The sequence below is a fragment of the Globicephala melas genome, chromosome 4 (assembly GCF_963455315.2).
Source record: "Globicephala melas chromosome 4, mGloMel1.2, whole genome shotgun sequence".
NCBI classification, from domain to species: Eukaryota; Metazoa; Chordata; class Mammalia; order Artiodactyla; family Delphinidae; genus Globicephala; species Globicephala melas.
Window position 1 is genome coordinate 66,743,727 of NC_083317.1, and position 17,030 is coordinate 66,760,756.

The window sequence follows — 17,030 nt, forward strand, 5'->3', positions numbered from 1 at the left end:
TGCATTCCCCATGTTGTACAATACATCCTGGAGCCTATCTTACACCCAATAGTTTATACTTCCTACTCCCAGACCCCTCCCCTTCTCTCCCCACTGGTAACCACTAGTTTGTTCTCTTTATCTGTTGAGTCTGCTTCTTTTTTGTTATATTCACTAGTTTGTTGTATTTTTTTTCGATTCCACATATAAGTGATAACATGCAGTATTTGTCTTTCTCTGTCTGACTTATTTCACTTAGCATAATGCCATCTGAGTCCACTCATGCTGCTGCAAATGGCAACATTTCATTCCCTTTTTTGCTCTATTTTATATTGGAAATGCTTTTTAAAATTTTAATGTTTATTTTCTTATTAGTCATCCTTTTTTTTTAAGAACATTAAAATGTGAAAAGTGTATATTTAGGAGTTGAGCAAATAGTACATATGTATGTGTATGTGTGTATATATATATATATATATATATTTTATTCAAACAGAAAGTCACAAAAATTATAAACATCCTCATCAGTTCACTCAGTCCCGTGTAATTAATTTTTTTATCTTGATCTTTTGTTAGCACTTTTATGAGTTCATCAGCTTTCCATTAGAGTTCTGAAAATGCTTATTCATTCAGTTCAGCAGTATAGTCAGTTACCAGAAACCTGTACTTGTCAGTCTTTTCCATGAATTCCTTGAAGATGAAACCCTTTTATAGGAACATACTTTCAAAAGCATCAGAATACACCCAGAACTGTCTGTAAATGACAAAAGACTTAAAAATGACCAAGGTTAAAGATTTGATGAAAGTTCATAATAATGCAATTGACAAGGAAATTTAGTTATTTCTGAGATATACATTTTAAAGTAATAACTAGAATTATGACCTATAACATTATACCAGAACATATAAGATTTTTAGAAATTTCATGTAATGTCTGAAACATTTATATTAACATATTTCCATACAAATAACCCAAAGAAAGTTTAGTATTAGTTGTTTTGTTTGTTTGTTTGTTTATATTGCAGGTTCTTATTAGTCAACCATTTTATACACATCAGCGTATACATGTCAATCCCAATCTCCCAATTCAGCACACCACCACCACCCTCCGCCACTTTCCCCCCTTGGTGTCTATATGTTTTGTTCTCTACATCTGTGTCTCAATTTCTGCTCTGCAAACCAGTTCATCTGTACCATTTTCTAGGTTCCACATATTTGCGCTAATATACGATGTTTGTTTTTCTCTTTCTGACTTACTTCACTCTGTATAACAGTCTCTAGATGCATCCAAGTCTCTACAAATGACCCAATTTTGTTCCTTTTTATGGCTGAGTATATTCCATTGTATATATGTACCACATCTTCTTTATCCATTCGTCTGTCCGTGGGTATTTAGGTTGCTTCCATGATCTGGCTATTGTAAATAGTGCTGCAGTGAACATTGGGATGCATGTGTCTTTTTGAATTATGGTTTTCTCTGGGTATATATATGCCCAGTAGTGGGACTGCTGGGTCATATGGTAATTCTATTTTTAGTTCTCTAAGGAACTCCCATACAGTTCTCCATAGTGGCTGTATCAATTTACATTCCCACCAACAGTGCAAGAGGGTTCATTTTTCTCCACACCCTCTCCAGCATTTGTTGTTTGTAGATTTTCTGATGATGCCCATTCTAACTGGTGTGAGGTGATACCTCATTGTAGTTTTGATTTGATTCTCTAATGATTAATGATGTTGAGCAGCTTTTCATGTGCTTCTTGGCCATCTGTATGTCTTCTTTGGAGAAATGTCTATTTAGGTATTCTGCCCATTTTTGGATTGGGTTTTTTGTTTTTTTAATATTGAGCTGCATGAGCTGTTTATATATTTTGCAGATTAAGCCCTTGTCAGTTGCTTCGTTTGCAAATATTTTCTCCCATTCTGAGGGTTGTCTTTTCGTCTTATTTATGGTTTCCTTTGCTGTGCAAAAGCTTTTAAGTTTCATTAGGTCCCATTTGTTTATTTTTGTTTTTATTTCCATTACTCTAGGAGGTGGATCAAAAAATATCTTGGGTTTATTTTTGTAGGTCTGTTTCTTCTCTTGTGTTTCCCACTTAGAGAAGTTCCTTTAGCATTTGTTGTAGAGCTGGTTTGGTGGTGCTGAATTCTCTTAGCTTTTGCTTGTCTGTAAAATTTTTGATTTCTCCATCGAATCTGAATGAGATCCTTGCTGGGTAGAGTAATCTTGGTTGTACGTTCTTCCCTTTCATCACTTTAAGTATATCATGCCACTCCCTTCTGGCTTGTAGAGTTTCTGCAGAGAAATCTGCTGTTCACCTTATGGGAGTTCCCTTGTATGTTATTTGTCATTTTTCCCTTGCTGCTTTCAGTAATTTTTCTTTGTGTAATTTTTGCCAATTTGATTACTATGTGTCTCGGCATGTTTCTCCTTGGGTTTGTCCTGTATGGGACTCTCTGCACTTGCTGGATTTGGGTGGCAATTTCCTTTCCCATGTTAGGGAAGTTTTCGACTATAATCTCCTCAAATATTTTCTCGGGTCCTTTCTCTCTCTCTTCTTCTTCTGAGACCCCTATAATGCGAATGTTGTTGCGTTTGATGCTGTCCCAGAGGTCTCTTAGGCTGTCTTCATTTCTTTTCATTCTTTTTTCTTTATTCTTTTCTACAGCTGTGAATTCCACCGTTCTGTCTTCCAGGTCACTTATCCGTTCTTCTGCCTCCATTATTCTGCTATTGATTCCTTCTAGTGTATTTTTCATTTCAGCTATTGTATTGTTCATCTATTTCTTCTTTAATTCTTCTAGGTCTTTATTAAACATTTCTTGCATCTTCTGGATCTTTGCCTCTGTTCTTTTTATGAGGTCCTGGATCATCTTTGCTATCATTTTTCTGAATTCTTTTTCTGCAAGGTTGCCTATCTCCACTTCATTTAGTTTTTCTGGGGTTTTATCTTGTTCCTTCATCTGGTACATAGCCGTCTGCCTTTTCATCTTATCTTTCTGTGAATGTGGTTTTTATTCCACAGGCTGCAGGATTGTAGGTCTTCTTGCTTCTGCTGTCTGCCCTCTGGTGGATGAGGCTATCTAAGAGGCTTGTAGAAGTTTCCTGATGGGAGGGACTGGTAGTGGGTAGAGCTGACTGTTGCTCTGGTGGGCAGAGCTCAGTAAAACTTTAATCCACTTGTCTGCTGATGGGTGGGGCTGGGTTCCTTCCCTGTTGCTTGTTTGGCCTGAGGTGACCCAACACTGGAGCCTACCGCGGCTGTTTGGTGGGGTTAATGGCAGTCTCTGGGAGGTCTCACGCCAAGGAGTACTTCCCAGAACTTCTGCTGCCAGTGTCCTTGTCCCCTGGTGAGCCACAGCTGCCCCCCTCCTCTGCAGGAGACCCTCCAACACTAGCAGGTAGGTCTGGTTCAGTCTCCTATGGGGTCACTGCTCCTTCCTCTGGGTCCCGATGTGCATACTACTTTGTGTGTGCCCTCCAAGAGTGGAGTCTCTGTTTCCCCCAGTCCTGCCATCAAATCCCACTAGCCTTCAAAGTCTGATTCTCTAGGAATTCCTCCTCCCATTGCCAGACCCCCAGGTTGGGAAGCCTGACGTGGGGCTCAGAACCTTCACTCCAGTGGGTGGACTTCTGTGGTATAAGTATTCTCCAGTTTGTGAGTCACCCACCCAGCAGTTATGGGGTTTGATTTTATTGTGATAGCACCCCTCCTATCATCTCATTGCAGCTTGTCCTTTGTCTTTGCATGTGGGGTATCTTTTTTGGTGAGTTCCAGTGTCCTTCTGTCGATGATTGTTCAGCAGTTAGTTGTGATTCTAGTGTTCTCGAAAGAGGGAGTGAGAGCATGTCCTTCTACTCCGCCATTTTGAACCAATCTCTTCCTTTATTATTTCTTATAGTACATGTCTCCTAGTGATGAATTCCCTCAGATTTTTATTCATGAGTAAAAATCTGTATTTCACCATTTGAAAGATATGTGCTGAGTATAGAATTTTATTTTGACCCATTATAATCATTTGTTGCTGTCAAGATGTCATGTCATTTTGGACTGTGTAGTTTCCAATGAGTAGATTTCATCATTCTTATCTTTGCCTCTGTGTAGGAAATATATCATTTCTCTCTGGCTGCTTTTAACATTTTTTTCTTCATCACTAGTTTTCAACAGTGTGATGATGTATTTTTCTTTGTTTATTCTGCTTAGGATCCTTTGAGTTTCTTGGATCTTTAGGTTTACTGTTACCAAGTTTGGCTATCATTTTGCTATTTTGGCTTCATTGCTGTAAATATGTGTTCTGCTGATCTTCCTTTCTGAGGCTCCAATTACATTTATTCTAGACTGCTCAATTTTGTCCCAGGGGTCAGTGATGCTTTGGGGTTTTCTTCTCTCTCATGTTTCTTTTTGGAAATTTTCTATTGCTTTTTATTCAAGTTCACTATTCTTCTCTGCTATGATGTCTAATATTCAGATGAAAATATATCTGAAATGATTAAATTACCTCTCAAAATTTGAGTCTTTTTAATATCTTCTAATTCTCACTTCATCACATTCATGTTTTCCTCAGCCTTCTTGAATATCTGGAATATATTTTCCAAAGCATTTTTAATATCCTTTTCTGCTAATTTTATCATCTCTTTTATTTCTAGGTATGTTTCTGGTGATTTACTTTTTCCTCTGGTTATCCATCTTTTTCTTGATACCTACTACTTTTCATATAGTTAACATTGTGAATTTTACATTTATGGTGATATTTTGTTGGATTCTTTTCAATAGATAGTTATCTGGAAGGAAGTTATGTTACTTAGAATCAGTTTTTAAGCTTTTTTAGGGTGGGTCTAGAAAAGCCTTTAGTTTATGGCTAATTTGTTCCCACTACTGAAGTGACACCCCTATATCTGTTTTCCCATGTAGTTGGAGATCTCAGCAGTTTGGCTGGTAGTGACATGAAATATTCTCAGCCTTGTATGAGCTTTGTGAATTGTTCTGCTTTATCCTTTTGGTGGTTTGTTCCCAAGCCTGGGGTAGTTTATTCACATGGATGCACAGATCAGTACCCAGACAAAATTTCAAAAGAACCGTTCTATAAATCTCTGGTGTATTCTATCTATGCAGCTCTCTTCTCTCTAGTATTTTGCCTCATAAATTCTGTTTTTGCCACATTAGACTCTGATTTCTGTCTCCTTGGTTTGGTGAGACTTCTGATCTCTCCTTGAGTTTCGGTTTCCTGGGAAATCTCTCCATTCAGTAAGCTAGAACACTTAGTTTAAACTAAAGTTTACTTCGATTGTTATCCTTCTCTCATCTTATTCTATGTTGCCTGTTGACCAATATGTGAAGACTGCCGTTTAATATATTTTGTTCAGCTTCCTAGTTAAGGTAGGAGATTAAATCCAGTATCCATGTTGACTTTTCAACAATTGCCTAACCTCCCCAATCCTACTTTCCAGGATTCTTACTTACTTACTTACTTGTTTATTTATGGCTGCGTTGAGTCTTTGTTGCTGCATGCAGGCTTTCTCAGTTGCATCAAGTGGGGGCTACTTTTCATTGTGGTGCACAGGCTTCTCATTGCGGTGGAGTTTGTTGCAGAGCACGGGCTTTAGGCACATGGGCTTCAGTAGTTGTGGCTCACCGGCTTAGTTGCTCCCCAGCACATGGGGTCTTCCCGGACCAGGGATCGAACCCGTGTCCCCTACATTGGCATGTGGATTCTTAAGCACCGCACCACCAGGGAAGTCCCCAGTATTCTTATTTTTAATTCAAAAAGAAAAATATTTTTGTTGGTGTCATACATTCTAGTTGCCTTTTTTTCTCTTCTCAGTACTGCATTTGGGAACTCTCTCATACCTGTAAGCAGAAGTAATTAACTACTTTTTAACATTAAAAGTTTAGAGATATTAATTTGCTACAATATATAGTATGTATAATATTGCACTTATAATAATATTAAGATCAGTTCTACTTTTGTATGGAAATATTTCAAACTACTTTAATAACATTTCTGACTTGATGCTAATAAAAGCTCTGTGAACTAGATAAATCTAGCGTTATAATTCTCATTACAAAGTAAAGAAGCTAAGGCCTCACAAGATTCATTAATTTTTCTCAATCGCATAACCTATAAATGATGAGATAGGATCTTCTGACTTTTATAACAATGTTTTTTCCAATTTTCCAGAGTCTGTCTTCCTGGAAGATGTAGAACTTTATGTAAAATAGCAAAACATCTAGTATAGTATGGTAGCAAAACTTTTCACTTTTCGTGAGGAAGGCAATATGGTGGAATAGAAATAACTAGATTTAGAGTAAGCGGATGATTTGTCAGTCATATTCAATCTAAGTAATAAAACAACGTGGAATTACATAAAATGAGCAAAACAACTTTTATACAACTATTTTATATTTACTTTAGGAAACAAAAAGCAGATATACAATTGTTCAGCTAGAGGCCATGTTGTAAATGGAGCAAAAAGAGAGTTTAGTGTATGCCAATTGTTAAGGTGACCAAAATGCCTGCTTAGGAGATCCATTTTAATTTTTCAGGAGATTTAGTTAAGTAATTAATCAAATGGCCTTTGTATTTTAGTAAATGGGACAAAATAAAGAACAAAAGATTGAGAAATTTTTAAATTTTTGTGAATGAGTTAGATCTCTGTTCATATCTACTATGGTGTCAAAATCTTTGATATATATAGTTCATCTTTATGTAAAATCTTGTGTTAAGTATACACTCTGTTTAAGAAGAGAATTAATTTCGAACCTAATAATTATTATTTTTGAAAAAAGTCACCTAATTGCATACCTAAGCAGCTGTAGCTATTTAACTATGACATTTCTTGATCTGTTCCCCCCTTCATAGCAAAAAGATTTTATATGATTCATCTGTAAAAACATAAAATCAAGTTAAAGAGCAAGTTGAGTAATCACTACTTACATGATAAAATATATGAGAAAATATGATTGCAGGTCATTCCTATTTTTTGCAGTGGTCATGGCTATTATATAAGGTTAACGTATCCTATGTAAAGGCACCATATCCTTCCTGACTTTCACCAGTCACTGCCTGACTTACCCAACCCTAAAGCATTACTTTCCAATAATCTTATTTATTTTTAAATTCAGAGATAAAAATAATAATGGTTGGTGTAATACATTCTAGTTGCATTTTTTTTTTCTCTCAGAGTTGCATTTGGGAACTGCAATGGGTTGGCTGTGGTGGATTTTATACAGAAGACAGTACTGTTAAGCATGGGGACCATTGACCTATATAGATCAAGTGACCTGTACCAACGACAACCACGGTCTCCTCGAAAAAACAAGCAGTTCATTGCAGGTAGGAGATAAGATCATTATGAACTTGATTAGTTCACCTGTTTTCTTACCTTTAGATTTCTTGTCTTTCTTCTGTGATGCTATTCAAATGCACAGCAATATAAAGTCAACATACTTTACAATACCACGTAAGTAAAATTGGTCAGAAACATAGTAAGAATCTTTGAAAGGGTAAAGGAGGTGTTTAAACTTCAATTTGTTGTTAACGTTAGGAAGGATCTCAAGTTTCTTAAGTTGAATTCCTAAAAAATAACAAAAGATAAGAAGGTATTAAATATAAAAATGCTAAAATCAGGCTATCTAGTTGAAAAAGCTGCTTGCAATGGTTGTGTTAACTGGGATAGTTTTCTTCTAATATATGATAGCTTTAAAAATATAACTTAAGGTCATTCACTAGTTTTAATATTTTAAAGTAACTCCATTTTTTGGCTGTCACCTTTCCTTGTTGGATGGTGACTTTCTTGGAGGTATTTTCACAAATGTAGTAAACATTATTAACATCTTAAAATGCTATGAAAGATGATATTTTTCTTGACAAATTAGAAAAACATACAAAGTTAGTAAAATACAAGCCAAAATACTTTCTACGCATAACGCCAAACCTTGATATGCCAAATTATCCAAAGTTGTACTAAAATTTCAGTACATATCCAAATAGCTGGCTTTGCAAACATTGCCAACATTTTGTATATTTTCTGTCCACTGACATAGTTTAGTTGGTAAAATATTGGCTGAGCTAAAATGTTTGCAGGTGGAAATGCATCTATAGTATTATGTGTTATTTTATACAGTTTTTAAAATTTTCTACTGTTTTTTAAAATAATCAGTTGAATATTGACACTTTTACTAAATATACCCACGTAAAGACTATTTTAAAGTAAAAAGAGTACATTATGGTAGGTGTTATTTTCTAAATAGCAAATGTGCCAAATTTAACATCTGAATGTGGTAATAAATGAAGTTTCCTTTTGAACTAATGAAAAATTACTTGATATACTGAAATTCTCCTTCTTTGTTAATCTTTCTTTTGTAAACCTATACCCTTTCCAAATTGCTAATTTAGACCCTTTTCAGGAGCACAAAAGTTCTCCTTCAGAACCTGGAGTTTCTTTGTTTTTTGTTAGGGATCTCAACTTTTAGCAATATTTTATGAGTGCTAGCAATGTAAAATTAGACAGGTTCTGCTTCTATCACTACTGGCTTTTGAAAGAAAGGCAGAGTAAGAGAAATTTGCATGAATATACCATGAGATCCCCTCACGATTGAGAAAGAGAAAGTTGACTTTTGAAAGTTCATGGACTCTTGATTGATAGAAAGATGTTAGGGGATAGTAGGCACTGTTTGCATGCTGAAACACTAATTCAATCAGAAAAGCTGTGGATCCTAAGACAACATCTAAATTACTTGCTGGATATACACAGTGGGATGACAAAGTATATATTTTGACAGAGGTAATACAATTATTATTTAATTTAAACTTACTGAGCCTCAAAAATTATGATTAGAGCTCAGAATTTTAATGACTTTAAAATTAGGAAAAACTGTGATGAAGTTGTAAACTCTGCTTGTATTTAGTATATATAATGAGTACTCTGTTATTAAAAAAAAAGACTAAAATCCCTAAGCTTTCTTGTTAATACTGAAGATTAAAGACAACCATTTTTATATTTATGAGGTAACATACATATTACTTATAAGCTAAATAAGTTTACTATGTAAAAAGCATAAAGAGAAATATGCCATTTATTTTTATAAGATATTTGATTAAATAAAATTACTACAGCATTCTCATCATTCATCTATCACCTCACTTTCTAATTGATTTAATTTTTTAATATCTCCTTTCTAATTTGATTACCTAAACTTGCTGCAATTTCTTCATCTTGGCTGTTCTATATTCTGGTATGATATCACTTCCTTTCACTTTAGACTATTTTTCTCTCTTTCTTCTGCCTGCTGCTGATGCTGGTGTTCTGGCATGTTCCAAAGACAACTTTTGCATGCGTGGCCTGTCTAACTTTTATCCTGATTTAACGAAACGGATCCGTACTTCCTACCAGAGTAAGTTCAATAAAGGTTAGGCAAATAGCTTTTTTTTAAGTCATAATGCTTGAGTTAAATCCATATATCTGTGCTTAGTAATGTGTTTTTAAAAACACATTCAGCATGCATGCAAATTTTTGTTTTGTTACGGAAATGCAACCTGATAATTTTAATAAAAATTATATAAATATTTCAAATAGTTATATACCCATTTACCCATATTCATTGTTTCAGTGTTTATTTCAAACCATGTGTACCATGTGCTATTAGTCCAAGAGCCATTGTCTTTTGTTTTGAGGAGGAAGAGCCATGGTGTCCTTGTAAATAATAAACCTGATATTCTAGCATTAATAATAATTGAATGCTTATTTTGGAAACCTTATGCCTTTGGCCATTTTATAAAATTATTTTAACCAGGGCCACAATACTTGCTTTTTCTAATGTAATTAGATTTCTTGGAGGTAGCATTTCTGATGCTTTTCATTAAAATAGAATATACAAACACACATTTCTATAGTGAATTTAGGAAATAAACATTGTGAAACTGGGGAATTAAGGTCACAAATAAAAGTCACTAATATTAACATTTACCATGGTAGCAAATGCAAATCTGAAGATGGTGTGTCAGATATTCTATTAAATGGTGCAGAAAGAGTGGGGAGTGAGAGTATGATTGGAGGTGCAGATGATACTAGTGATATTATGGGTGAATATTTATTGACATGAGAAGATGTATATAATATGTTAATCAATATGTTTAAAAAGAACTTAATACATATAAGACAATCTCATATTTGTATAAAATATATATATGGATACATACATGTTTGTTGCTTGTATCCTAAATTTCTTTAGACCTCACCTCACCAGCTTGTACATACTTAATGGAATTACATCACTTATAAAAACCTAAAATTTTGTGTTCCATTAGCTAAAAGAAGTCAATACCTGTGAAAGCCTTAAAGTTTTTCTGGGGTGCAGAGGGTGACTTATTTTTGCTCGGAACTATTCTTTAGTTTTCTACTCTGAGCACCCCCTTTTTCAGTGCTTCCCACTGTCTCTACTCCTGGTGCCTTGTGATAGAACACATATCTGTGTTGGCTTCTGCTGTTACTAAAACAGAAACTTATTAGGTATTATAACATTTCTTGACACCTGAAAATTATATGAAATTTTAGTTTCCATAATTAAAATTTCCATAAAAGTTGTATTGGAACACAGCCAAACTCATTCATTTACATATTGTTTCTGGCTGCTTCCAAACTACAATGGCAGAATTGAGTAGTTGCAACAGAAACCATATGGCCCCTAGAGAATGGACTTGAGGATACGGGGAAGGGAAAGGGTAAGCTGGGACAAAGTGAGAGAGTGGCATGGACATATATACACTACCAAACGTAAAATAGATAGCTAGTGGGAAGCAACTACATAGCACAGGGAGATCAGCTCGATGCTTTATGACCACCTAGAGGGGTGGGATAGGGAGGGTGGGAGGGAGGGAGATGCAAGAGGGAAGAGATATGGGGACATATGTATATGTATAACTGATTCACTTTGTTATAAAGCAGAAACTGACACACGATTGTAAAGCAATTATACTCTAATAAAGATGTTAAGGGCTTCCCTGGTGGCACAGTGGTTGAGAGTCTGCCTGCCGATGCAGGGGACACGGGTTCGTGCCCTGGTCCGGGAAGATCCCACATGCCGCAGAGCAGCTGGGTCCGTGAGCCATGGCCGCTGAGCCTGCGTGTCCGGAGCCTGTGCTCCGCAACGGGAGAGGCCACAACAGTGAGAGGCCCGTGTACAGCAAAAAAAAAAAGAAAAGATGTTAAAAAAAAAAAAATTGCCCACCCGAAAAAAAAAAAAGAAACCATATGGCCCATGAGACCTAAATATTTACTGTCTTGCCCCTCACATAAATTTGCTGACCTCTCCCCTATACTATTCTTCGTTACCCATCCCCTACCACCTAAATGGTTTCAGCCACAACCTTTCCTGAAAATAGTTTCCAGGTGGTTTAACACACATACTCAGACTTCAGAATCCTAGTTTAGCCTTCTCAAGGTAGAATCCCCCTACTGTGTGTGTGTGTGTGTGTGTGAGAATGCATCCATCTGTACAGATAGAAAAAGTTTCTGGAACATGAGACTGTAGATTTTATAAATTTCTTTTAATGTATTTTATGGTATTTCTATAATAAAGACATAATGCTTTTATAGTAAAAAGAAGTTGGATTCTGAGGATAAGAAGCAGGCTCTTAGTTAATCTGAATTCTACAATATCAACCATGATATTAAAGTTAATTACTTCAATAATCTTATGTTGCCTTCAGAATAAAAAAGCCAAGATTTTAAACCTTCATTCAGGGTACTCTAAAATATAATTCTTATCTGCATCTTCAAATGAATTTTCTACTACTGCTATAAAAACACTCCTCTTAAGCCAGTGTATGTATCTTACTACACTTATAATTTATTTATAAGTGAAACTTTCCTTAGATTTCACTCCCTATAGTAAACCTTTCCTGCTGCCATTAGAGCCCTTTGCACCAATTCCTTAATTTAAATGTCTATAGTGCCTACGGTGTACAGGCTTCTACACAGTAGTGTCTGAACCATTTAATTGGTACTTAGATTTATTTGTATTTTTATGCATATGCTCTACCTTTATAAATGCATGATAAAAACCTGAAAACCATATCTAAAATTGTTATTATCCTCTACACCCAGCACAAGTATGAGCTCAGCAAGTCAATGATGATGGTAGTGAGATGATAGAGCATGACAGGAGACTCTTTGCTCACAAGAATAGCCAGCAGAATTTTCAGATTTGATAAATGAGAGTAGACATGGCTTCTGGGTTCACTGGAATTTTGCAAAAGAAATCATAGTTTCTTCTAAACAAAGAATTAAAGTGTCAAGACAGAAGTAAAATCAAGTCCTCAGAAGGCCATAAAAGATGTTCTATGTCTTCCATGGGACTATGATTTGTGGATGCAAAGAAATGCTTTGGAAAGAGCAAGAGACATAGGGTGAGAAGGTTTATATCAAGTTCTGCCTTTTCTTCTTATTGACTACTCATTACATTTATAATCTTAAGCAAGTCATTTAACTGCTCTGAGTTTCTTTTTTCTCATATATAAAGTAAAAATCATAAACCCTACTTTCCCCTTAGAGACTTTTGGAACTTTTCAAGATTAGTGTTTATAATTGCACTTCTATAAATATTAGATATTATTATTATAATAGAAGATGAAACCACGTCACACGTTAAATAACCTTTCCAGAATACAACAAATCTATGGAAGAATTTAGGGCTAACATCCAGTCAGCTGCCTCATCACCTGGTGCTCTTTCTACTTGTTATAATGACAAATTCTGCTAGTTAATGCTTTGTGGTTAAAGGTTTTTGTTTGTTGGTAATATCTATAATTTGACTACATAGTAGAAGTGCACATTTGAGAAAAGTTCACAATGTACATAAACAAAAGGACATGCTTGCTTGACAACTTAAAAGGTAGTTGAGAAAGAACATTATTAGAACAACCTTACCAGTGTTGAAGAGGTATTTACTTAAAAAAAAAAATTGATAATATACCATTTGCACCAAAGGAGGTTTGGAAGGTATGCTTAAGGTAGAACATTGTCAGAAAAGGTGCTTATGCATCAATTTCTAGTTATGCATTGGGAAATCCTTTGGAAAGTTTCAGTCCTATCTACAGACATTTTCTCTCTTTCACTGCATAGTTTGTTCAGAATGTGGGGAGTCATAACAGATCCTGGAAATACAAATCAGTAACATAAAGAAAAATTGAATGAAAAGGGTGAGATAAGAGAAAACTAGCAAAGAGAGGCAAATAAACATTTTCAAAAATGAATGGAGCGGGCTTCCCTGGTGGCACAGTGGTTAAGAATCTGCCTGCCAATGCAGGGGATACAGGTTCGAGCCCTGGTCCGGGAAGATCCCACATGCCATGGAGCAACTAAATCCGTGAGCCACAACTACTGAGCCCACATGCCACAACTGAAGCCCACGAGCCTAGAGCCCATGCTCCACAACGAGAAGCCACCGTGATGAGAAGCCTGTGCACCGCAACGAAGAGTAGCCCCCACTTGCTGCAACTAGAGAAAGCCCACGCACAGCAACAAAGACCCAACGCAGCCAAAAATAAATAAATAAAATAAATTTATTTTTTTAAAAATGGAGAAAGTCAAGAATGGAGGAGGAGTAAAACAAATAAGAGGAATGCCTCAAGGAACAAAAACTAGCAAAAATTATGGTAAACAATGAATGGGAAAAGTCCATTTATTTAAAAAATATTTATTAAGCATCCTCTGTATAAAACATTTTTTAGGCAGTAGATATATAATGATGAATGAAATAATTATAGTCTCTTCCCTCAATTTATAAGAGAAAACATATAAAGAAATTCATAGATATACAATTACAGTTGAAAAAAGAAAGCAATCCTATGAAAGAGAAAAATTAGACGTGGAAAAGTTGGACCTATTTTTGAGAGTGTTGTTAGGGAAGGGCCTATCTGAGGAGGAAACATTTAAGTGAATCCTTACAAGATAAGAAGGAATCAGACAAAGCTTTGAACTTACACTTCTGACCAAGGTAGAGTAACAGGGACAAGATTTAACATCCTGCCTCAAACAAACAGAAACAGCCATAATAAATGAAGCTGTGGTTTTTAAGACATGGGACATCAGACAATGAAGAAGAGTAATTTCTGACAGATAAGAAACAATTGAACCCTATAACCATACCTCTTTATTGCCCTGAGAGAGTTTCTAGACCGCAGCAAAGGGAGAAGGGGAAACCCAAGAGGAAACCAGTCAACTCCCTATGCTGAGAAGATGGAGATGAGAAACTGGGGACACCAAAGCAGCTACAGATCCTAAAGAGAGGATCCCAGATATCTACAGTTTCCTCCTCCAACAGATCAACACATACCTATGATGTAGCTACACAGGGACAGGTAAAGAACCATCTGAAAGGATTAAAGGAAATGGTATCCAACACTCAAAGGGAATAGTGCCTATTTTTTCCCACCAGGCAGACTAAAAAATATATATATATATATATATATATATATATATATGAAATTCACATCTGCTTCTAATTAACATTGTACTGGGGATTCTAGCCAGTGTAGTCAGGCAAGAAAAAGAAAAGTTATCCAGACTGGAAAAGAAGTTAAATCATCCTTTTTCATAGACAACATGATCATCTATGAAGAAAATCTAATGAAGTCTACAAAAGAGCTACTAGAACTAGTAAGTGAGTTTAACAAAGTATAGGATATAAGGTCAGTATACAAAAATCAATTTTATTTCTGTCAACCTGCAACACTTAGCCATAAGTTAAACAACAGATGTGAGAGACCCATGCATTGAAAACCGGAAAACATTTCTGAGAGAAGTTAAAGAAGACCTTAAAAAATGAAAAATTACATGTCTCAATATTATTAAGATATCAGTTCTCTCCCAATTGATCTGTAGTTCAATACAATCCCAATAAATATCCAGCAGACTTTTTAATAGAAATTGACAAACTGATTTGTAAAGTCCATATAGAAATGCAAAGGATTTATAGTAGTCAAAACAGCTTTGAAAAGAACAATCTTGGAGAACCAACACTACCTAATTTCAAGACTTTTTAAAAAATTAGTATGTTATTGAGTCAGGTTGGTATTGGTCCAAAGACAGATATGTTAATGGAACTCAACAGACTCCAGAAATACATCTACACATATATGGACAACCGATTTTTTTACAAAGATGCAAAGGTAATTAAGCAGAGAAAGAATAATCTTTTCTACAAATGATATTTAAACAGTTGAATATCCTTTTGTAAAAAAAATAACTTTGATCCATACTTTGTACTATATTTTTAACAGTTAACTTACAGTGGATCATAAGCTTTAATATAAAACCTAAAACCATAAATCTAGGAAGAAAGAAGAAAAATTTTGTTACCTTAGGTTAGGCAAAAGTGTTTTAGGTAATATACCAATGACATACTCCATAAAAGAACAAATGTATGGATAAATTGGATTTTTTCAAAAGTAAAAATTTCTGCTCTTTATAAGACACTGTTTTGAGAGTGAAAAGTTAAGCCATGGACTAGGAGAAAATATTTGCAAAGCATATATCTGATAAAGGACTTGTATCTAGAATAACATTTTTTAATTTCTCAGAACTCAATAATAAGCAAACAACCCAATAAAAATATAGGCCAAAAATTTGAATAAATAATTCACAAATGAAAATATAGTGATAAAAATAAGAATATGAAAAGATACTCAAAAACATTCATTATTAAGAAAATCAAATTAAAACTACAATGAGATATAATAATACATCTATTATCATGACTATAATTTAAAAGACTGATCATACCAAGTACTGGCAAGAATGTAGAAAAAATAGAATCTCTTACACGCTACTGGTGGGAATGTACAATGGTATAACCATTTGTCAGGTTCTAAAGATTTAAACATACACTTATAATATGACCTAGCCACTTTAATCTAGTTATTTACCCTAGATAAATGAAAGCATATATCCATACAAAGACATTCATAGCAGCCAAAAATACAAATATCTTTAGTAATCAAAAACTAAAACAACTAAAATCTCCGTCAAAAACTAAATGAATAAACAAATCTCATATGTTTGTTCATTGGTCTACTACGCAGTAATAAAAATGTATGCACTATTGATATGTGCTATACCATGGATGAATCTCAAAATAATGAATCTGACATTGAATTAGAGAAACCAGACAAAAAGGGCAGATACTGTATGATTCCATTTATATAAAATTCTAGGAACTGAAAACTAATGCAGAGTGACAGAAAGCAGACCAGTGGTTGCCTGGGGATGGGGAAGGGGCTGATATGGAGAGGGCTGGAAGGGAGGGTTACAAAAGGACACAAAGAAACTCTTGGATACATTTATTATCTTGATTGTAGAGATGGTTTCACAGGGGTATACATATGTCAAGATTTATCAAATTAAATACTTTATAAATATGTCAGTTGAACCTCAAAGAGTTATTTTTTAAAAGAGAACTAGGCACATAAAGGGCAGGGAGCAGTGTATTCCAGGCAGAATGAACAGCTTATAAGAAGGTTCTAAGGTGGTTCTAAGGTGGTCAAGGACTTTAACTATCTTCTAGAAATAGAAGGTCAAGGAGGCTTGGGGTGTAGTGATTGAGAGGGAAAGTGGGTTAAGATTTTGATGTCTAGATGAGCAGGGACAAGATCATACAAACTTCTAAAGCAATTATAAGAAATTCTGTTTTGAGCAAGAAAATGATATGCTTTGATTTATATCTTAAAAATGTTATCCACACTGCTGAATGAAGAAAATATTGTGGGGCCAAAAAGAATGAAAGCCAGTATACCAGTTGGGAGGCCAATATTATACTCCAGGCAGGAAAAGGTAGCTTTGGCCAGGGTGATAGCACTGTTGTTGGAGAAAAAAGATAGGTGCAAGAATCACTTACAGAGCTACTAATTATAATTCAATTTGGGAGATCAGAAAGTGGAATCAAAGATTATTTCCAAATTTGGGCTTGAGCCAATGACTGTCATGATATTATTTACAAAGATGAAGAAACTAGGGTTGAGGCACAGTATGTTGGTAGGGAATAGAGTTCTGTTTT

General features: G+C 35.1%; 1 protein-coding gene across 7 annotated transcripts in view; it reads left to right on the top strand.

Annotated features, from left to right (window-relative positions):
* The window catches only part of STXBP5L (syntaxin binding protein 5L), a 364,746-nt gene that overhangs the window by 260,035 nt on the left and 87,681 nt on the right, over positions 1 to 17,030 (top strand). For 5 of the 7 annotated variants that reach the window (XM_060298126.1, XM_060298127.1, XM_060298125.1 and 2 more), the window contains 2 exons: positions 7,160 to 7,311; positions 9,300 to 9,371. In XM_060298126.1, coding sequence (XP_060154109.1) covers positions 7,160 to 7,311; positions 9,300 to 9,371 — 224 coding nt within the window. The remainder of the gene's footprint in view (positions 1 to 7,159; positions 7,312 to 9,299; positions 9,372 to 17,030) is intronic. The other 2 variants (XM_060298129.1, XM_060298131.1) reach the window with 1 other exon arrangement.